The 23,367-nt window shown below is 33.3% G+C and overlaps 2 protein-coding genes across 5 annotated transcripts; one reads left to right on the plus strand and one right to left on the minus strand.

Annotated features, from left to right (window-relative positions):
* The first annotated feature begins 1,330 nt into the window (after positions 1-1,330).
* Positions 1,331-6,303, plus strand: LOC133682695 (pentatricopeptide repeat-containing protein At1g62590-like). 2 transcript variants are annotated; one of them, XM_062106172.1, is made up of 3 exons: positions 1,331-4,513; positions 4,602-4,815; positions 5,655-6,303. In XM_062106172.1, exon 1 carries the CDS (start codon positions 1,543-1,545, stop codon positions 4,213-4,215), a length of 2,673 nt encoding a protein of 890 aa, XP_061962156.1. In that variant the 5' UTR covers positions 1,331-1,542; the 3' UTR covers positions 4,216-4,513; positions 4,602-4,815; positions 5,655-6,303. The 2 variants fall into 2 exon arrangements, with proteins under 2 accessions (XP_061962156.1, XP_061962157.1); XM_062106173.1 differs by having other exon boundaries at positions 1,331-4,396.
* On the minus strand, positions 6,294-9,435 carry LOC133682696 (probable serine/threonine-protein kinase PBL19). 3 transcript variants are annotated; one of them, XM_062106175.1, is made up of 5 exons: positions 9,125-9,435; positions 8,357-8,803; positions 7,898-8,158; positions 7,236-7,358; positions 6,294-7,158 (listed from the first exon to the last, which is right to left on the minus strand). In XM_062106175.1, the coding sequence occupies exons 2-5, from the start codon at positions 8,720-8,722 to the stop codon at positions 6,607-6,609; spliced, it is 1,302 nt and encodes a 433-aa protein (XP_061962159.1). In that variant the 5' UTR covers positions 8,723-8,803; positions 9,125-9,435; the 3' UTR covers positions 6,294-6,606. The 3 variants fall into 3 exon arrangements, with proteins under 3 accessions (XP_061962159.1, XP_061962158.1, XP_061962160.1); XM_062106174.1 differs by having other exon boundaries at positions 8,357-8,808; XM_062106176.1 differs by lacking the exon at positions 9,125-9,435 and having other exon boundaries at positions 6,294-6,414; positions 6,575-7,158; positions 8,357-9,118.
* Between the last annotated feature and the right edge of the window lie 13,932 nt (positions 9,436-23,367).

Below are 23,367 nucleotides of genomic sequence, written 5' to 3' on the forward strand. Positions count from 1 at the left end.
ATAATTATAACTAAACTGCATTACCTTTACCTTAATTGAAAAAATTCATAATTAATTCAATCAAATTCCAAAAATTTAACATTAAAACAAACTTAACAAAAAAATAAACATAATTCATGATACATTATCAATTGATATTTTTCATAATCAATTGTATTAAATCAAACGCAAATTCATAGCAAATTAATTTATTTTCAAGAAAATACTAAATTCATCAACTTATCTTCAATTTAATGAAACAAGTAATTCATCATAATTTAGCAATATCTATGCTCTATTGTATGAACATGTGTACGTATATAGCTACATTATTAGCCTATTACAACAATATACACAAAATTCCTAATTTGACAAGTTAACCTAAATTAAACACAACACATAATTAATTGAAATAGTTAATTCATCATTAATTTAACTTATTTTCATGTTCAACTATATCAGATAAACTCTAATTGAATGTATTTTTAACTAATTTATCATTGATTTAACAAACCCTGAATTCACCATAAACCCTGAATTCAACCTAAACAATCATTCGATTTCAACCAGAACAAATACAAATTAATAGCAATGTAGTATATTTACATTGTTTATAGGACTGCAAGAATGGGAGGGCTAACGACGGTAACAACAAAGGGAACAGTGGATTTTCACCATAAAAACATCAAATGATGCTTAGAGACTAGGATGAGTTCGATTTTTTTGTTGATTTAAGGGCAAAATCTAAGTGTTTAATGTTTTTTTTTTAAGAGAGAAGTGAGGGTTTTGGTGGATTTTTTTGCAAGAGAGAAACAATGTCATGTGTTCGATATGCTCTTCTTAAATTTTAATTAATGTCACGCTTGTGAAGCGCAGTATTTAATGAATGTCGTATTTAAGAAGCGCGACAATATCAAACTATGTCATTTCATAAAAATAAATAAATTAAATGATGTCATTCCCCCCAATTTTTAAGGTTTGTTGTGCTAATTTGACACAAAAAAAAACCCTAGGATATTGAAGGTTAAGCTGTTATCCCAGAAGTTTTTTTATGTGCATATTTCAATAAGAGATGGTATTTTTGTCTGGCTATAGTATAATGAAAATCATTTCATTTCTTCATCCTTCTGAAACTATATCATGTACGTTGAAATTAAGAATTTATGGAGAAATGATCTTATCATAATATTATTAATTAAATTTTTGAATTAATATTAGACGAGAAAAGGGGCACTGATATTTATTTTGCAAGAAAAAAAATATTTTTAAATGATTGTGAATTAATAAGTAAACAAACTTATTGCATGAGCGCGGAGCTAAGCGTAGGGACCAACACAGGCCGTGCTGGGATACCGCAAAACCTAAACTTGCTGCTCTGTAGCTCTAGCAAGCCCAACAAACCCAACCTTGTCATACCCTTTGGAGCCTAAGATGTTCAATCTCTGTCCATAACTTGAATCCATTTCTTGCAAGAATCCAAACTGCGGTCCAAAACCGAGTTTCCCTTTTCTCCACGAAAAGGATCAAAACCCCAGCTGAACCTCACTCTCCGGCGGCCCCCGGATGTCTGATGAAGTAGGCTATGTGGTGGGCAACTCCCTTAAGGTACACTACTTTAAATCTCCCTTGTTTTCTCACCAAACACTGAACTCGCAAATGTTAACTCTCTTCAAACTCACTTGTCTCCCCAAAAAGACAAATTCTTTCTGTTCTAGTTCTTGTAATACTAGAAAGATTAATTATTTTGATCAGTTTCTGCCTCTTTTTGATAAAAAGATCGATTCTTTAAGCTATTTGAACTCAAATGAGAGGAGGAGAGTAGTTGTTGGGCTGTCTAGAATTATTAAACAAGGCCAAGGTTACATTTTGAAGGGATTTGCTAAAAACAATTGCCCTTATTTTTTAGTTAAGATAATGAAATCATTAGAATCTAGAGAAACTGCATTTGGGTTTTTTAAGTTTGCATTTCAAGATGATTCTGATGAAATAGTCAAGTCTTCTTGTGTCGCGGCGCATGTTTTAGGTGCACAGAATCTCAAGTTCCTTGCTCAAGATGTGGTTTCTTGGGTTATTAGGAGAGTTGGGGTTGATAGGAGTAGGGAGGTAGTGGAGTTTATGTGGAAAAGGCATGCTGAATTTGAGTCGGATTTCTCAGTTCTCGATACGCTTATGCGGGGCTTTTTGAAAGTGGAAATGGGTTGTGAGGCATTGGAGATTGTGGGAAGGATGAGGGAGGTGGGTTTGAGGCCAAGTTCATCAGCAATTACAATTCTTTTTAAGTTGTTGCTTAGAGCTGGTGATCATGGTAGTGTTTGGAAGTTGCTTAGGGGTATGATTCATCAAGGGCCTAGACCTTGCAATCGTAACTTTAATGCGGTGATTCTTGGTTTCTGTAGAAAAGGACATGTTAAAGTTGGGGAGAGTTTGTTGTGCGTGATGCAGAAGTTTAAGTGTCAACCAGATGTTTATGCGTATAACATTTTGATTAATGCATACTGTACAAGGGGACAGACTGTAGATGCACTTGGTTGGATGCGCTTCATGATCGATAATGGTTGTACACCGAGCTTGGTTACTTTTGGTACAGTCATAAATGCATTTTGCAATCAGGGAAATATGATGGAAGCAAGGAATCTTTTTGATGGGATGAAAGAGGCCGGTCACATTCCCAATGTTGTATGCTATAATACTTTGATGAATGGATATGTTAAGGCGAGGGACATTGGTCAGGCAAACATGCTTTATGAAGAAATGAAGAGCAAGGCTATAGCTCCTGATTGTACAACTTTTAATATTCTGGTTGCAGGGCATTATAGATATGGAAGAGAGGAAGACCGTGACAGATTGTTGAGGGATTTGTCACAATCAGACTCGCTCTCAATTAGTTCACTATATAATATTTGTGTTTCAGGCTTGTGTTGGGCTGGCTGGTTGGATGAGGCCATGAAATTTTTAGAGGATATGCTTGAGAAAGGAATAACTCCAACTGTAGTTGCTTTTAATTCAATAATAGCAGCTTATAGCAGGGCTGGCTTAGAAGAGAAAGCCTATAAAGCATATAGAATGATGGTTAAATTTGGTTTATTTCCTTCATCTTTGACATGCAGTTCACTAATCATGGGTTTATCCAAGTTGTGGAGGCTGCAAGAAGCGAGGGACCTTTTGTATGAGATGATAGTAAAAGGCCTTCCCATCAACAAAGCAGCTTTTACTCTGCTTTTGGATGGGTACTTCAGGATGGGGGATGTGGCAGGTGCTTATAGCCTGTGGAATGAGATGGAAGGGAGGGGGATACATCCTGATGCTGTTGCCTTTTCAGCCTTTATTAATGGTCTTTCTATAGTTGGTCTAGTGGATGAGGCATATGATGTATTTTTACAAATGTCAAAAAAAGGGTTCATGCCCAACAATTTTGTGTATAACTCTTTGATCCGTGGCTTTTGCAACAGTGGGAGGCTGCAGGAAGCATTGATGTTGGAGAGGGAGATGGCGCGAAAGGGTCTTCTTCCTGATATTTTTACTACCAATATAATCATTAACGGTCTCTGTAAAGAAGGCAGTATGAAGTCAGCAAGTGATGTATTTAGAAACATGCACCATACCGGGTTGATCCCTGATATTGTCACCTACAATACTTTGATTGATGGATACTGTAAAGCATTTGACACAGTTAGTACAGATGAAGTCGTGAATAAAATGTATGCCACTGGATGGGACCCAGATATCACTACTTATAATATTCGTCTTCATGGCTTATGTACTGGTCGGAAAATGAGTCGAGCTGTGATGATGCTGGAGGAGCTTATTTCAGCAGGTGTTGTTCCGGACACAGTAACATACAACACTGTTATGAATGGTGTTTGTACTGACGTACTGGAGCGCGCCATGATTGTAACTGCCAAATTGCTTAAGATGGCATTTGTTCCCAATGTCGTTACAGCCAATCTACTATTATCTCACTTTTGCAAGCAGGGAATGCCTGAAAAGACCATAATGTGGGGTCAGAAGTTGAATGAGATCTCCTTTGGTTTCGATGAGATTTCCATAAAATTAATGGATAGAGCCTACCGTAACATCCAAGATAATGTTGACGTTCCAAAACCACCACCTGAAAAGAGCCTGTTTCTGGATTTCCTCATGTACGTTACATATGATTATTTGAGCAGAAATAGTCTTCAAAAGAATGAAAATCAGGGTTCACTTAAACGGATGGAAATTGGTTATGGTGGATCCTGAAAGCTTGTTGGATGGGTTTCCAGGACTTCAGTTTTCGTGATGTGCTAAAACCTTGTGTGAAAGCAGAACCTGTTATGCCTTGTTGAAGATTACCCAGCTGCCTGCACATTATAGTGGCAATGAGTTTTTGAAGCACCATGCATAAGGAGACAGTAATCTTCTTTGGTTGATATGGTATTAGGTAAGCTGCTTTCTGCTCTTGGAAACTTGCATGATGTAGAAGGAGAGATACAAGAATAGGGTATAACCTAAAAGAAAACGTGGTTTACCCATCAGTCAATAGATCAGCTAGTATCAGGTAAAGCAGAGCAGCTGAAAATAATATATTTTACCATCCTCATTTCTGAGGAAACTGTTCACTGAGTTGAATTCTGTTCATGGTGTAGAATTTCTTGTTGATGCAACAGCATAAATGGTGGGATGAACAGGCTAATGTGTAGGCCCTGTCGACAATTGGAATTAAGCATGCATCCATTGGCGTGGGGCCATAAGGGGAAAATTTAAAATCTTTGCAGATAAATCATGGCCTCTGAGTTCATTTCTTGGCGTGCACCTGCCAGTATTATAGTGCACATTCTTGTTCGAAGACTATCTGTGGAGGTAATGTGGGTTCTTCACATCAATTTTTTTATGATTCTTATGGTTGTCTCGGGGCTTTGGAGGGTATTATGAGGGAAAATTCATGGTTGAGGGTATTATACCTTCTCAGCCTCTTAATTAAGGACGCATGGAAGCCAATCCCAACTAGTTTAGAATTTTGGCTTAGATGATCGAGTTAAGTTGGTATATATAAGTTTGAATTATTGTGCATCCGTTACAATTTGTAGCTTTGCCACATGGCCAAACTCGCTGCCGTATTTGTATCTTGCGTTAATAATTCCTGGCTTTTGAGCAGCACATTTTTCCTAATATTCTCTTTGTGAAGTAGATTTAGATCTGCTTCAAATCTGATTATTTTTGTGTGAAACAAGTATTGGGGCTTTGGGGTGGATGTTTACGAAGAGCTTTCAGCCATTGAGTCAAATTCATTTATCGGCTAAGGTTGAATCTTTTTCATTTTTTATAATCGGAAACAACAGAAAATTTAACAGGGAAAGTTCCCTCTTTGCATTTTTTATCTATATCAGCAGTCATAGTGTTTAACCTCTGCCATAATATTCAAAATTTTGTTTCTGTTCTTGAGGAGATGCAGTGCATACTGCTGATATTTCCTTTTCAAGAATGAGTGAAAGAACCGCGAACAAATACAGATTTTTGTATAGTTGTGCACATTTCTCCTAAACCTGGGTCTCGCAGTTTCAGAACTTTTAACTGTGTACAGCCAAGCTCTAAAATCAGTCTAATGGTGAGGGAAAAAAGGGAATGGGGTGGTTATTGTTTTAATTTTTCTAAATATGTTTAAGATGATGACCATCCTCATCTTTTGTTACTGTTCACAGATGGCTTCCGACATTTGGATGCATCTTTCAGCTTTTTATGGTTTCGCTGCTGCTACATCTTGAGAAAGTTGTAGTTGCATATCTTCTTCGCCACACCCCCGCTGTGTCCTCCTGTTCTCTCCGTTCTTCTGTATTGAACTCTGTACTCTTGGACTTTGACACAATGCTTGGGATTCGAAGTAAATGACCACAGTTTCAGGATAGAGAATGGCAGTGAGGATCAGATACACAAGATAGTTAAATTTGGTTCGTCTAAAGATGATACTTGCAGCTAAAGAAGTTTTGAGTTCACGGTGATGGTTTCTATCCACTCATGGGGTGTGATATTTGGATTGAAGAAATGGTGTGGCAGCCTCGTAAATTACAAGCTGATATCAAGAAATTATCGGAGCTCTTTACTCCAGAAAGATGAGTTTACCATGTTGCAAAATTCCAATGACTCGCAAGATGGATAGGGGCTAAAATCTGCCCCGTGCTTCTTGAAGACTTCTCCTCACTTGCAGAAGGTTGAGGCATTGATGTGTAGGAGACAAAAAAACTAACTTGGTGTTAATAAAATCATCTATCTGGATTATCCACACGCGCGGCCCAAAAAAAAAAACTCACTAGATATTGTGAGTCAAATAAAGTGAGAACTGATTTAAATCCATTTATCCTCTTCCCGATAAGCTTTATTTCCTTGGTAATTCACAAGTTTCTATACAAGTAGTCTGCTACAGAAGCCATGCAAAAAGCAAAAGACTACTTCCACGCAATTTGCCTGCACACAGAAAAGGCCTGCCTCTTCAATTAAAACTACCATGACATATACTAGCATCATCATATTTAGAAACCAGCTATTCACTTCCACATAAACGTTGTTCGTGCGAGGTTCTTAACCAGTTAATCTAGTTAGCTTGGAATGAATCATCAGAACATACCAGTGCGCCAATATGCAATGCCAGCAATCAATTCAGGGTACTTTGGCCCTCTGCATGATCACAAATCTTCTTCTACTGGCACCGTCAACGTGCTCACTGAGTTTTGCCAGGTGTGCCATTCGCCGTTTCCAAGACTCGGAGACCTCTATATGATCCGGCTTCTTACTCATGTCAATCAGGTCATCATTTCCAGTGGCTTCAAAACTATTCTTTGAAGGGCTTCCTTCTGATGAATCTTGGATTATCTGTTCCAAGGTCTCTGCCACCTGACTCATCTTTGGTCGATCTTTTGCGCTCTTTAACAAACAACTGTCTGCTAACCTGGCAATCCTCCGAGCTGAACTCATAGAATACTGGTTTTCAAGTCGTGGATCCATTATCAAACCAAACTTTTTACTATCAGCAGGGAACTGCTTTACCCATTCCAATAACTTCTGCTCCACTTTCGGCCTGTTTCTTTCCAACGATCGCCTGCCCGTAAGAATCTCATATAGTACCACACCGAAGCTCCAAACATCACTTCTGGCTGTGAGATGCCCTGTCTCAATGTAATCTGGCGCAGCGTATCCATATGTCCCAACTACCTGTCAGCATAAAAAGAATCCCATGAGAAGGATGCAGTCGGCATCTAATGCAACAAACAAATGTTCATGATACTTACTGCCGTTGAGACATGCGTTCGTCCAGCCATTGGTCCCTCCCTAGCAAGCCCAAAGTCTGAAAGCTTTGGTTTCAAATCTTCATCTAATAACACATTGGAAGTCTTGAAATCTCGATATATAACCTGCAGCATCAATTGCGAAAAAGAAGTAGAAAAAGGTAAAAAATCGAAGCATAAACTAAAATCAAGAGGACCTGAACATAACATATTGCATGCCAAGTAGTGAATATGACAGATTAGATGAATATTTAACTACCACCATTACTTATGGGCAGAATCCAAGGACATTGAACTACAGATTTAGACAGAAGGAACCTGTTATCAAAAGTTTTAATGTTGCAACACTTGTTGCTTCATTCTTCTTACTGTTGTAAAAGGTACCGAACTACAATCAAGCCACGGGAATCACATGATTTCAGTTCATAAGAAAGGTTCTTCTCTAAGATTTTCTAGCACAGGTAACATTCAGATGCCATAAAGCCTCGTAAAAGGAGGTTGATCCACCGGGGAGAGATTATAAGGTTCATTAACCAAATTTCAGTCCTCTGTGGAAATTCTATGAAGGAACCTACAAGCTCACTGTTTGTATTCACATAAACAGCACTGATATATGCAGATGCGCGTGCGCACAAGTACTTATCAAGCATGTTTTAGACGAGAACCTGAACTTCCAACCCTTCATGTAGAAAAGCTAATCCTTGAGCTGCTCCAAGTATTATTTGTAATCTTGTCTTCCAGGGAAGCACAGGATATGCCTTGTTGAAAAGATGATCGTCTAAACTTTTGTTTCGCATAAACTCATACACAAGAAGTCTCTGGATACCTCTTTCGCCATCCACGGCACAGTATCCTAAAAGTTTGACAAGATTTGGATGCTCCAGAACACCAAGAAATTGAACTTCGGTCACCCATTGTTTATGACCCTATGAGAAACAGAAAAAATGAATAAGCAGTCACCACTTGAAGAATGAGCTTATAAAAGATGATTACCAGAACGTTAAAGTGAAATTTGAACTCAAGATGGACTTGTCACTAATATTCAATCCAATTGCATATATATATTCAACCTCAACAACGAAACAAAAAAATCTTATGCAAACTCCCAGGCTTAAAAGTCATACCTGGAAGCCATCTGCGTTAAGCTTCTTAATTGCAACAATAATAGGGTCACCTTCCCCATCAGCAGGCTTGATTGAACCTTTATAGACATTACCAAATCCACCTTCCCCAATCTTAAACAGCCTACTGAAACCATTAGTTGCATTTCTGAGCTCTGAGAAAGAAAAGACTCTCAGATTATGAGCCTTCTCTTCATACATTTCTGATATACCTCTCTGTGAAGTTTCTGAGCATGAAGACTTGATCATCCCATCAGTAGTGCATAAAGAATCATCGGTCTTCGTTGTACTTCGCTGTTTCAATTCCGGTGCTGATCTTCGTCCCCTGCTTCTTGATTTGTCCTTGAAGTAATACTGAAAACACTTCATTTTTTTTTTGCAAAGTTGAATGAGTAGAACTAGTGGTAGGGATCTTGTTCAAATGCCAAATTTTTTGCCTGCCTTCAAAAACTGATCTTGAAAGCACAAAGAACAAAATTCACACGATCAAGAGAAAAGGTATCAGCAAAGCTCCAAACTTCAGAATATCAACATGATATCAGAGTGAGATTGAGTAAATCCAGACAACCAAGAAAAAGATTCACAACAACAAATGAAAACACACAAAAAATGGTCAAAACTTAAAATCACGCGAACCAAAATAAGAAACAAGAAAACATGGGGAGAGAAGAGAAATTGGGAGGTTTCACGCATGAAGACAGCATATGGAGTAAAAGGAAGTAAAAAGAGAAAACTAGAGATATAGACATGCAGATATTCAAATACTTTTACCAAATAATAGAGGTAGGACAGACTTCCATGGATTACTTTTCTTGCTTTGCTTCTATTACTTTTGTTGAATAAAGAAGCCTCTTTTGGCTTCTCTTTTCCTCTCGATTTTGGTAAACCATGGAGAAGCTTCGATGAAACTTCAGAACCAATAGGGTTTCAAAGAAAATGAAAACTTTATTCTACGTTTTGTATCTGTTGGTAACGCTTTGAATTCTGAACCCTGAGAACTACTTTCAGTTTCAGGCAAATAGCTTCCTCAGACTGACCTGTCTGGATTTCTATACACAACACAACTATGTATGGGGTCCATACTGAATTATTAAGTTGATGGGCATCCCTTTAATGGTCAAAAGCCTGCTTAATAAACAACTTCTGGTTATAAACAAAAAATAAAAAAAATGGACCCTTATATTATGTGTCCTAATTCGATTCGAAAAGGATTTGTTTTTAATGGAGAGATTTAGGAAGATTAGAATAAAAAATTGCTAAAAACTATATTTTTCTTGCGAAAATTTATCAAGAATATTCGAAAATCTGTTTTATCTTAAATATAAGGTTGTGTACATCCTCAAGAAGACTTTCTGCTCGTTAAGATTTAAGATCTTTATAAAGAGAATTGGAACTAAGAAATCTTCAAAGGGATGAGGTGAGAATTCAAGAATGAAAAAACAAAGACACTCATTGCATCCCAAAACCCATTTGGACCACCACGTATAAGGCAAAAATGAAAATAATGGAATTAGTTTTTTTCATTTTTCTCTTATGAATAATTTTCCAATCTTTAACTTCTTTATGCAATTGTAGGGGTGAGAAAAAAACTGAAAAACCGATTAAATTAAGAAAATAAAAAAAATAACTGAAAAAACTGAATTGTAAAAAAAAACCGATTAAAATTTTGAAAAAACCAGCCAGTTCTGTTTGGTTTCGATGTTATAAGCAAAAAACTGAAAAAACTGAACCGAAATCGGAAAAAAACCAAGTCAAACTGGAAAAACCGAGTCAAACCAAAAAACATAGCCAAATTAGAAAAAACCGAGCCAAACCAGTTTGAACCGGTTTTGTCCTAAAAACCTGAACCGAACCGAACCAAAACTGGTCGGTTTGAACCAGTTTCGGTTTGGTTTCAATTTTTTTAAAAAAATTTGATTTGATTACTTTTTTTGATAAAAACCAAACTGAACAAAAAATGATCACTCCTATGCAATTGCATATGTGTTAGATGTTTTTTAAAAATATATTAAACAAGTTTTTTATATTTTTAATATTGGATAAAAAAATCATAAAAATATTTAAAAATATTAATTTGATGTTTTTTAAATAAAAATTGAAAAGTATTTTGTTGGGACTAAAAGAAACAATGGCAACATGAATCAATTAAATGGGTATGAAACAATTTTACCTTCAAAACCACCAAACTAGTCGTCCAGGGAAAATCTTCTAGTTGGGAAGTGACAATGGACAAGAGACTTAATGAGGTCATTCTGTAAGAAAAACTTCAAATTAACTATTATAGTTTTGAAAAAATAAACAAGGCAAAGATAGAAGGTGTGGATCTACATGGACTTTAAACCTCGATTTCACCTACTTTTTTGTAAGATATACCTGGAACACGTCCATGCGAGTTGGAAGTATTCGAGTTCTGTCACTGTTAAGAAAATGTCGAGAGCCCATTAGATAGCATGAGATTGACTTGAGATTCTACAAGCAATAGACAGAACAGACAGCATCTCAGTGTCCCCATGCCCATGGTCAACAACGTTGCTTGCTGGCAGAGCAATGCTAAATTATGCATCGAGTCTTTTTCTATTAATTATGCTGATCGAGTTGACAATTTATTTCCATAGGCACCAGAAGTAAGCCCTTCACGAAATGTATGGCTCATCTCTCTCTAGTAAGAGGATATAAGCTCGATGTTACTCCTGTAGAGAGAGAATGATGAGAACGCTAGGTCTGGATTGTTTAAAAAGTTGATGAATATACAGTAAATCACTTATTATGTGTTTAATTCGTGTGTTTGTAATCGGAAAAAAGGGCTAAGCTTCAAGCTCGAGCTCCATTTTTCTCAGTTTGATTGTTACTAGTTAATGCCTTGTCTCGTCTAGAATAATTAAAAAAAAAAACAAAACGCTTGAAAAAAGAAGATTGAGATCTTGGATTCTAGTTAACAAATCATATAATAATTAATAATGCATGGAAATATAATTCAACCAAGTTGTACGTAGTGTTCATTCAAAGACTTTAATCCATGTATATATAGCTAGGTTGTTGGGTTGGCTGGAGATTCAAAGAGAAATCGAAGAAAAATGATCCCAACAAGAAGAGCCCAAATTGTAGTTTTATTACTAATTAAGTTCTTTTTAAATTTGTATGCCGGATTATGGCTCTTTAAATAGGTCCCAGGCAGGGAATGATAAATTAGAAAGAAGAAATAATTAACATAAAATCTATAATTAAGTTAAAAATATAAAAATAACAAAAATAAATAAAATAGTTCGAAGACCTAATTTAGAGATAATTCAGCAAAGCCGATTGAATATCTTGTAGAATTAAACCGATAAAATCTCTTAATTAAATTTGAGCAAGATCCAATAAATAAATAGAAAACCATGGCTTTTTTCATCTAGCTAGTTGTCTAACATTTTACAATGTAGTCCCTGCGTTTGAGTGTTGATTTCCCAATTAACTCCTCTGTACCTACTCTCTCTACTGTTCCAACTAAGATCCATCTCTCTCCATTATGCCCACCCACAAGATTCAAACCATAGATACAAATAAAAACCCTAACAATAATGGATTCAACAAACTTGAGTCTAGATTTCTCGTTTCTCATAAATGGATTCGACTAGAAGGAAATAAATGTTGCTGGGCCATCGTGATGCTTGTAGAGATTTTCTTGGTATGCTGTGAATGTTTGAAGAGAAAAGGCAGTGGTCATTGTAGTTGTTGTTGTGGGTGTGACCAAGAAGTGACGATGAATTGAGTTAGCGTGGGTGGTAGCGGTTTCGTGGGTTGTTTGAAGACGGTGGCTACTTGGGTCTCGTCATTTTGACCACTTTAAGTTTATGATTAAGTTAATTGTATGATTAAGTTAATTGGAGAAAGGGGAGAACTCATGTATTATTATATAAGCTTCACTAGATTATTGGCAAAAAAAAAAATAACATGAAAAAATATCTAGATGCTATCAACATTTATTTTCAAAAAAAAAAGTTTTTTTAAAACCCACGCTGGAATCGGCGGAATCCAGAAAGGTTTATGCGAGGATTGATCTGATATTACTTTGTTAATTTGAGATGCCTAATAAAAATATAATTTCACTCAAAATAAATATTTAAGATGATATATGTTTTATAAATATTAAGATGATAATATATTTGATCAATTTAGGTCAACCCGGGTTAACTTATCAATCTACATATTAGAACATGAGATTATGATAACCTCATATAAAGCAAATCAAAATAAGTCATGAAGTCTAATTTTCAATCAATTTAATGTTGAATAATGAAATTAAAAAAAATAATTAAAAAATGATAAAAAATAACTTAAGTCAGCTCGTCAAATCTGCAACTCGGATCATGATTCCAAGATAACTTAATAGAAAGAAAATTAAGACAAATTATGAATCACAATCCTCAATAAAACTAATGTTGGATAATGTAATTGAAATTAAAAAATTGAATAAAAATGACACGAAAAACGACTCGAGTCAACCCGGATTAAAATGTCAAACTCGTGACTTGAGTCATGAGATAGAGATAAACTCATAAAAAGTAAATCAAAACAAATCACGAAGCCTAATTCTCAATTAACCTAATGTTCAAAAATGAAATTTAAAGAAAAAATCATTTAGAAAAAGGAGAAAAAAAACTCAAGTCAATCGATCAAATTTATGATTTAAATCATGAAATTGTAATGATCTCATAAGAAGTAAATTGAAATAAATTATAAAGTGTGCTCCTCAATAAATTTAATGTTGAAAAATGTTATTAAAATTGAAGAAAAAAAACATAGATTGAGAAAAGAAAAGAAAAAAGAAAAACAAAACACCATTCAAGATAATAGTGTTTTACGAGGAGGAGTATAGTAAAACCCCCTCTCCTCTTTTATATTTTTGTTAACTATATTATTGACTTGCATTGTGAAGGGGTCGGTCAAGCTCTTCTTGAACATAAAAAAAAAATGTTGCTAATGTTCCTTTTTCTGGTGGAAATTATTATTTTTTTAATTGTGTGAGGGTTGACTCAATATGACTCAAATGACTTTGCGGGTCCAAAAGCAACCCGAACAATCTGTAAAAATATAATTTGATTAAAAAAAATTTAAAATGATATATTTTTTCTAATATTAAGATAACAACATAGTGAATTGACTTGGGTCAACCTAAGTTAAAATATCAAATCTACGACACGGGTTACGAGACTATTATAACCTCATAGAAAATAAATTAAAATAAGTTATAAACCTTTATTTCCAATCAACCTAATATTTAAGGATGAAATTAAAATAAAAAGAGAAATCAATTAAAAAAAGAATCTAAAAAAGTAGCTTGAGTTGACTTGTAAAACTCGCGATTATTTTCATACGATCAAGATAACTCCATAGAAAATAAATCAAAACAAATCAATACGTTTAATTCTCAATTAGCCCAATAACATAAAAAACAACATGACTCAATCCATCAAACCTATGACCCGAGGCATGAGATAAAGATAATCTCATAAAAAAAATCATTTAACCAAAGTTAACATTTAAATATACGACTTTGATAACGAGACTAGGTATAATATAAAAAATAAATCAAAATAAATTATAAAGTTTAATTCTCAATCGATCATATTAAGTTTAATATTGAAAAACAAAAAAAATAAAAAAAAAACATAAATCTAATATTAAATAAAAAAGATATTGATCGAAAAAGAATATATAGCTTGGGGGAGGAGAGGTCTCCTCCTTTAGTATTTTTTTTTTTTGTTAATTAACGATGATAATAATAATACGGAGTCGACACTGTTCATTGGCAACTGTTGTCAGCCGATGTTTTCCCAAAAATCAAGGAACGATGTTGGACAATTACAACTGGGGCATGCATGAAGCGGTCAAACAAGGGCAGATAGAGAGGAATAATCACAGCTGTTTATTTAGCATTTTTCAACTAATAAAGCAAAGATTAGAGCCTAATATATCAATTAATTTGACTAACTCTTGTAATGTTGATGGTAACAGCTCTCCTACCTCTATCACCAAGATCAGTCATCCATCGACGGTCCAAGCTCTCTCTTAATGGTCAAATTAAGATTTAATAAAATAAATTATTGTGAATGCTATTTCTTGAGAATGAAGAGGTCAGAGAGGAAATAAAACTTTACCTCGCCAACCCATTATATTTACGAGCCTTGTAAAATATTTGAAAGGTCAACTTCAAGATTTTAAAAACTGTACGTGACAGAGAGCAAAATGCTAAAGTGCGATTTAATAGTTAGATATATTTCGTTATCAGTCACGGGCGCCCAAGAAAACTGGCCGAGTCCTTTTGCTAGCTGCACATATTAGACAAAAATAAAAATAAAAATTTTAAATATCAATCTCATTTAAAAACTTCAGGTTAGGTGAGGTTTTTATATTATTCTTCAATGATATTTTAAAATTAATTTTATATTATTTTTTAACATAATCTTTATAAAATTCATTTAAGTTTATATAAATAATGAATTTTAAACTTCTAATCGTTTGATTAATAAGATTATGATATTTTATTAAAGAGTCATCTTGATTTAATAACTTGATATATTAAATAAAATCTTAAAATATTATTTATATAATTTTCTAACAAATCAAATTAAGATATTGATTTGAATATATTGTAGCTGCCCACACTGTTTGTTTTGGATCGAAATACTCCTGTGTTCTCGAGGACTTGTAAGAAATTCATCATCCAAATCGTTAGATTTTATATTAAATTTAAATAATGTATATATTATTATTAAAAATGAAATGAAAGTCGGATTTCAACTAGGAATTATTATCGTTATGATGGGTTTAATTTATTTTCATGTGAGAGGAGGAAATACTGGATCGTCATGCGTAACGTGAGAAGAGGGAATTGATGGCAACTGTATTTCATTTTATGAAACTTGCAACAGCTAAGTGCTGCCCAGTACTCGTTGGTGACGATCCATCGATTATGCTTGAGTTCAAGCAGAAGATATCGGACACCTAGGCGGTGCCGTCCACTCCATGATCATCTATGCCATTGTTTTCACGGCACTTTGAATATTTGAGAGCGCCGATGATCACGATAATATATACCGAATAATTGACTAGCACCATTGGCAGTCAATACTTGGTGTCGTGCAGTTTAATTTCCAATTCTCGCAGGCAGCTCGGAAGAGGGAGTCTCTGAGCTCATCATATATTTTGACCAGGTAGAAAAATATATGGTATGATGAGATGATTATAATTATAAACTGAATTGAACAAGTTGACGATGGAGAACGGAAGTTGGATATTCCCTTACACATGCACGTGTTAATTAGACAATGATGCTAGTGAGAAAGAAAACGAAGGAGACTTTTTTTTTTTTAATTTCACGTAGGTGTCCGGGCCAGTTTACGCGCATCTTGATTAATCTCACGAGCCCTAAAGTTAACGACTATGTAAACCTCCAGTGGCTATCATATGGGTAACCACAGAACTCAAACCTGAAACTATAAAGGAAATAAACTTATTGATTCCAAACTCTTATTATTAGACCACCACCTAGATAATTAAAAGAAGAAAACTCTTTTTGTACTTGAAATCGTGATCATCTTGTTACTCCTGGGCTCATGGTTGTTTGTATAGCCATGAGCCTTGTAAACTAGCACGAAGAGGAGAGTGGAGACATCGATCTCTTTGCCAGAGATTGATTGCGAGATAATGTCTGAAATTGTAAGAATAAATTCACTAACAGGTATAATCATCCATGTGTTTCTTCCTATAAGATCGAGATCTCTAGTTGAAACTACAGAAAAATTGATATGTTCGAGAATGCTATGTTCCAGCTTTAGCATGCGAGAGAAAAACAAATTATTTAAGATTTTCTCCACCTACTCTTAAATCCCTTGTTCCCTCTAGACACATGTATTGTGAGTTGAAAAAAAAAAGTAGTGTAGAGAAAAGGAGTAATGCTATGTTCTACGAGTTTTTCTCCAAAATTAGTGTATTGAATGAGTAATATTTTAATTTCATCGAGAAACTACTAAAATGGTATCGAACCATTCAAAATCTATAAATATTGAGACGGAAAAATGAAATGATGCGATACAATTTAACAGAGAAAAGGTTTGATGCTTTCCCAGATGTAGGGTTTCGATTTTGACGAGCGAGGAGGCCATTGTGAGGTGCGAGGGAGTCAAGATCTCCACGCCATTCGGTGAAGCCAACAGGAAGACATGAACTGGGAGAGAGACGAAAGGATGTCCTCGCCGTCCCTTGAATTTATTAAACAAAAAGCTCCTGTAGCTCGGAGAATGAAGCGTGACGGACATTCGAGAATTAGGCTTCTATCGAACCAAAATATGCTTCATTTTTCAAGGCTTGCCATTTTCAATGACCATGTATGTATGTATGTCCAAAAAGAGAATCACTTTATTAGATATTATAGGTCTCATGTGCCTCCACATGACCGCCTTCTTCACTTTCACTTGAAATTTTATTTAATTATTCATTGATATATTTTAAAAATATTTTTTATTTATAGAATATTAAAATATTTTTAACTCAGTTTAATATTTTTCAAGACCAATATTCTTTTTAAAAATAAAAATTATCATACTCTCAAATAAAATTTTATTATATTTAGCATGCCCAATCATCAACCTAGTATCTATTGAAACGAGAATTTGACTTGAACTGACATTATTCTAAACTAATTTAGAAGTTTATCTAATCAATATTTTTAGTTTAATCAAACTTGAGTGAGATTAGTGAGGTTAGTTCTAATGATTTAATTTTTTTTTATCTAAAATAACATTATTTTATTTTAAAAAATAAAAAGAAGTTTTGGAATTGATCTATATTAACCTAATAAACTCGCAACTCAAGCTTTAAACCGAGTCAAATCCAAGTTGGGTCTTGGAAGAATACTCGAACCCTTAGAGCAATCCGTTGAATTAGCCCGTTTCCGTGTTCCATGATTATCACTCTCTACTTCTCTAGCTTGTCAAAAATACAAATGATAATGGTTTGAATTTGACAGGATTTTTCTCTACTCGTGTCGATTTGAATATTGTATAAATGCATCTTGAGACTAAGTTCTTGTTGGGCCGGAAGTTGATTATTTTTAACATATTCTTGTATAATCAAATAACTATGTGCAATAAAACAAATAATATATGTTGAGAATAAACAATAAAAGAATATTATATAATGAGTTGGGTTGGGTGGTCGAGGAGCTTGAAAGGCAAGGGCCCAGAGCTTCAAAATTCGAAACCCTCCCTTCCCAGGATCCCTGCATCTGAGCCCATATCTATCTCCCCAGGATCCCTGCATCTGAGCCCATGTGAAGAAGAACTGTTCACTGCCTTCTTTTTCTTCCCCCTGGGCTTAAGCCTTGCTAAAATAAATAAAAAATCAACTTGAGTTAGATTATCAACTAAGTTGAACAACATTGTTGATCAAGATAGGTTTTAATAATTTAATTGATTTAATCAAATTTAATTAGTTAATATAAAAAAATTATCATTTTAATAAAAACAATTCATCTAATAACTTATTAATTTTTTTTACTGGTTTTTAAATCGGGTTTGACAATTATGATCAGAATAGTGAGAATGCAAGGGATGGATGTGTAAATTTGAACCAGCAAATCAAATTTCTTCGAAGCATAACAAATAAAAACCTCTCAATCTATATATTATATACTTTCTGCTTCTATTTAAGTACTGGGAAATACCAGATGGTAGGTCCATTACCAAAAGTGGATGGTTAATGTAAAGCTTGACCATCATCTTCCTGTGTTGATGCATCCTTGCTTGCCACTTTCATGCTGGTCCAACAGCAAAAAGATATTTTAGAGGTGTTTGAAATTATAATGTAAAGTGTTTTTTGAAATACTTTTTTAAAAAATACATATATTTATTTTTTATATGGACATTTTAAGATTATCATAAAACATTAAAAAAATCATAAATTTAATGTTTTTTCAAATTAAAAATATTTTTAAAACAACTTGAAAACGAATCTTTGCAAAAACCCCTAATTGTCCTACCGACACCCACCTTTTCAGCATAAAAAAGCATCATTTCTATACCGTTGAGTTAAAGGATAGCGCTACTGTAAGTTTATGGAGTGGTCAAGCTTTTAAAACGGCGAAAAAAAAATATGTTTTATTAAAAGCGTGGTCGGTTAGCGTATTTGTGTTGAAATTATTCTAAAAAAAATACTCGTATATTATATTATATTCACATGAATAAAAAAATTATCTTTTAATTTTTTATATATCAATACACAAATTTATTTAACATGAGGCAAAAAAAATCCACCGTGGCTGGTTTAAAGATTTGGAAACGCGATGAAAATCATGTTCTCAAAAAAATTAATTTAATTTTTTTGTAAAAAATTAATTATTTTTATATTTTAAATCGTGTTGATGGGTTGATTTCAAAAATAATTTTTAAAAAATAAAAAAAAATATTATTTTAATTTATTTCGACAAAAAAAACACTTTAAAAAATAACCACAACCACACTCCAAAATATGCTCAATTCTTCTTCTTTTTACAATGAAAGGATATTTTACAAATTTTTGTTTTTTTTTGTTTTTTTGTTTTTTAATTTTAATGTGTTAGTATAAAAAAATTAAAATAAATATTATTTTTAAATAAAAAATAATTATTATCATAATAAAAACACAACCTCGTTTTAACTTTTCAATAAAGAAATTTAACATGAATTTTTTTTTCCATGAACGACAACCATTAAAAAGTTCAAGCAAGAACAAACAATCTTTTATACAATTTTAACCAGTCTGGTTGGTAAAGCATGATGTGAAGGGACTGAAATCAAATTTCAACTACATCAGTTATTGAAGTGATTACACGAAGGTGATTTTTAATTATCAAGAAATTATAAAACTCACTCTCACAGTTTGATGCTGATGGGCAGAGGACTCGACAAAGCGAACAAGGACATCGTTCCAATGGAGCTCTAGTGCCTAGCCTAGAACATTACGCGTGCTGTGATCTTTGTACAAATGAGTTGGGATAGGACAGTAGGTTTCAGACCGTCCCAGTTCAGAAAACTGACTCGACAAAAATTATGTATTATTATATTATTGAGTTAATTTATAAATTATTGCATCAATTTGAATTAGTTATTTCCATCCAAACAGTATTATTTTATTTTTAAAAAATATTTGGAGATGATTCAGTCGATGATTCAGTCAAAGATAGAACAGAGCAAAGTGAGTAAAACAGACCACTCAAAACTCAACTAGATGAATTACATTTATTAAATTCATAGTTTTCTAAATTAAAAGTTTGGTTTTGCATTTCAAGATGATTTTTTAAAAAATAATTTTTATTTTATTTTTAAATTATTTTTATGTATTGATATTAAAAATAAAAAATATTATTTTAACATATTATTAAATAAAAAGTAATTTAAAAAACAACTACCATAACAATATCAATATTCAATCAAGTTAGAATCGAGATAAAAAGATTATAGTTGAGTTGTGTTTTATTAAATCAATATTTTATCTAATTCAAGAGCCTATTTTTATATTTTAAAATGGTTTTTGAGAGAATTTGAATCTTTTTTTAAAAAATTAATTATTGTTTTATATTTTCACATGTAATGGTATTAAAATTAAATTTTAAAAAATAAAAAATATTATTTTTAAATAAAAAATACGTTAAAAAACAAATCAACATGCACAAAGCTTATTTTTATGGATTAATTTGTCAGTTCGGGTCGGTTTATAGCTGCAGATGGTAATTAATGATGTTACCGGGCATAAATTTCGAGTGCGTGTTTTTGCCAGGTGTCAGCGAGGAGCTCCAAACAACCTTCAGCCCCTCTATGCAGCGTGGCGTCCTCCCCCTGGTGCTGCTCCCTCGTTGACAAATATTTGGCGAGGACAGTTTTGTTTCTCTCTACTGTATAATTTATAGTTGAAAAATAAAAGAACGGAAACTAAGAACAAAGAAGTGCTGGGGGCTCGGGTGGCCCCACCTCGTGCTCCCAAGTTAGCTATATATTATAGACTGTTGCTTCCTACGGATTCAATGAATCCAGCCAGCATCCACAGATATGCACCTTGACATGAACAAACAGTACGGAGCAATTATGCCTCGCCAAATCCAAGTCAAGTTTCTCTTTATTTGGAAATAATTCTCATTGAGAAGTGATGTCAACAAAACTCTCATTCAAGTACTAGTTTTTTTTTCTCCCACGCATATAATTAGTAATTAATTAGCTTATTGCGCGACACTTTATTTAATCTAAATTGTAATTTAAATTATCTTGATGCGAGCTTGTTAGCTGATAAATAAAATTTTTTATTTTTTTTTAAAAACACACCAGATTTATTTTAGTCAGCTCATCAAGCTTGCGGTCCACTACTTAAATTATAGACTTCACTAGATTAAGTTAGTTTTTTTATTTTTATTTTATTGTTTTGTATAATTAAATAATACATGTTTGCCCGTTTCATTCTTTATATTCAGTTTAATTCTTTTGTATATTGGTTGGCCTCGTATTTATATATACAAGTCTTCCTCGTTTTTAGTTCAACGAAAATTTTATCCTTGAAAAAACAAAAAAATAAATCCATTTCCCGTTTTATCATCAAGATATAATTCCAAGAGGTTACAAATATTGTTTTTCATAAACACAGGCAGAGATGCAGGTGATTTGTCTATAAATTGATTTTCATGGATAATCAATCTAAAAATATACTGATATGCACGCAGGAGATTTAAAAAAAAAAAAAAAAAAAACCTCAGTTTTAATGTCTCTGTCTAGGAGCGTTGCCCTGCTATTGAAAAGGAAAAAAAATGATGCGAACCAAAGAATAAATGTAATTTCACACGTGGATTGGTATAAAAATATCATCAAGATCGAACCAAAAGGTCACAGTCATTGGATCGAGCATTTCTCTTGAAACTTGAAAGTGGAGGATATGCCCTTTCTTTATCGAGCTGGGACTCGGCAGGTTGAGAGTCACTTCCTGGTTGGTTTTGTTTTCTCGGATCCAACCACGTCAGAGTAAATTACACTCCTCTAGTCTGAAATCATCACCGTGGTTTAACCAATTTTTTATAAAAGTCTGGTTTTTTTAATTTTAGATTATTTTTTTTAAAAAAATTAATATATTTTAAAATAAAACGCAATTTAAAAAATAATTTATATCATACTTTCAATCATTATCTTGAATTTAATGGGATTTTTGCTTGATTACTAGTTTTAAATTAAAAAAATACAAAATAAAACAAACTATTAGGTCAACAAGATCAGGAATGTGTTTGGGAAAGCGTTGCAAATCATATTTTTTTAAATTTTAACTTTTTTTTGCTTAAAATAATATTAAAAATAATTTTTAAAAATTAAAAAAATTATTTTAATATATTTCCAAACAAAAATTACTTAAATAGCCACCATGACCGCCACTGCCACTGGAATCTCAAAATCATTGAATTTAACTAAAGCTGTCCGGTCAATCTGTATTTACAAATCTTCAGTGATCAGATAAATATTCCAAGGCATTGAAAAGGAGAATATCACTGCTTGTCTTTTAACCACTAAAGCTTTTCCTGTTCATGCTTCGACTAAAATACAAAACAATCAGAATCTAACTACAAAATGAAAACGGTTCTGTACTGATAAAGTTAGAGTTACATGAGCATCATCACAGTTCTCGAGAATCACTCTTTCTTCACAATATACTAACGATACCAAGGATGAGTCTTCAATGTCCTTCGAGGATATAATAACTCTATCTTAATCGATAAGAAACCTGGTCTCAAAATACCAGGACACCCTTAACTTGTCAGGCAAGCTTGTGCCGAGAGGGGGGCGTGGCAATCTTGTAGTTTTCTGAGCCGATTCGTCCATGAAAAGGATCCTGGATTTCATTTGATTCGACGAGGGACATGGCAAGGGCAGATTTTATGTATTTTCCACGCACGTTCGCACTATGGAGGCTTTCCATTCAGAGGCAAGCAGTGCGCTGTGAATTACCCAGGGCCCCGTCCCTGATAAAATTATCATTGTTTTACTCGGTAGTCAACACACCAACCGTCAGTGCTGTAATTTCTGCTTTTTAAAATTATATTCATCTAAAAATTATTAAATTAATATATTATTTTAGTGATTTTTAATAGTTTTAAAGTGTTGTTGTTAAATATAATAAAAAATAATTATTTTAATATATTTTAATATGCTGAAACACAGCACTAAACACACACGATTAGTAATGCTGTTTCCATTCATACATCATTTTTACATTTTATTTTTATGTAAACAAAATATATTTTATTTTATAAAATAAGCAACTGGTTTTTAAAAAATATTTTTTAAAATTGCAATGGCAGTTGTTATTTTTGTCCTTTTTTCATAAAAAAATGCAAAACAAACAATGGTTTTTTTTGTAATTCTATATGTGAAAAATTGAAAACAATAACTAAAAAAAGAAAAAAAAATCGTAAATAGTGTCAGACAAGTCCTTGACTTGTTATTTTGTTTTCTTCTTCTTCTTCTTTAATCCTTGACTCCTCGTTTTCAATACGAACAGTGTTAGTCGATTATGAGCAATGCTCTACAGCATGCGCGCATACATGTTGAGGCAAGCCCAGCCAAAAACCAGTTTCTTACACCGAGGCCCCGCCTGGAAAACAAAAGACTTTAGCTTTCGAGGAAAAAAACAAAAACATGTAGCGTGTAGTGGAAAATAGCTAATTTACAGGTAATAGTATTGAATTTTCTTGAATGTAAACAGAAAGAATTCAAGAGAATGTTCAACAACATCATCTAGATCGTGTTTTTTAAAAATTTTAATTTTTTTTATTAATATTTTTTATTTTTATATATTTTAATATAAAAAATAATCATAATTACAATTCTAAACATATTATAAATCTGACTCAGTAAGGTAGTATTAAAATTTTACTAGGAGATTTTTTTTTTGTTAGTGTCATTGGATATTTTAAAAGACACTCGTTCTTTTATCGAAACAGACTTTAACATTCGAGGATACTCCAA

Source organism: Populus nigra, chromosome 2 (genome assembly GCF_951802175.1).
Source record: "Populus nigra chromosome 2, ddPopNigr1.1, whole genome shotgun sequence".
In the NCBI taxonomy this organism is placed as follows: domain Eukaryota; kingdom Viridiplantae; phylum Streptophyta; class Magnoliopsida; order Malpighiales; family Salicaceae; genus Populus; species Populus nigra.

Excerpts from the sequence above, each read along its gene's own strand:
- LOC133682696 (XM_062106175.1), bottom strand. The coding sequence starts at position 8,722 with ATGAAGTGTTTTCAGTATTACTTCAAGGACAAATCAAGAAGCAGGGGA. Across the intron at positions 8,159-8,356 it reads TTAACGCAGATGGCTTCCAG|GGTCATAAACAATGGGTGAC; the intron begins GTATGACTTTTA and ends TGTTTCTCATAG. Across the intron at positions 7,159-7,235 it reads GAACGCATGTCTCAACGGCA|GTAGTTGGGACATATGGATA; the intron begins GTAAGTATCATG and ends TTATGCTGACAG.
- LOC133682695 (XM_062106172.1), top strand. The coding sequence starts at position 1,543 with ATGTCTGATGAAGTAGGCTATGTGGTGGGCAACTCCCTTAAGGTACAC.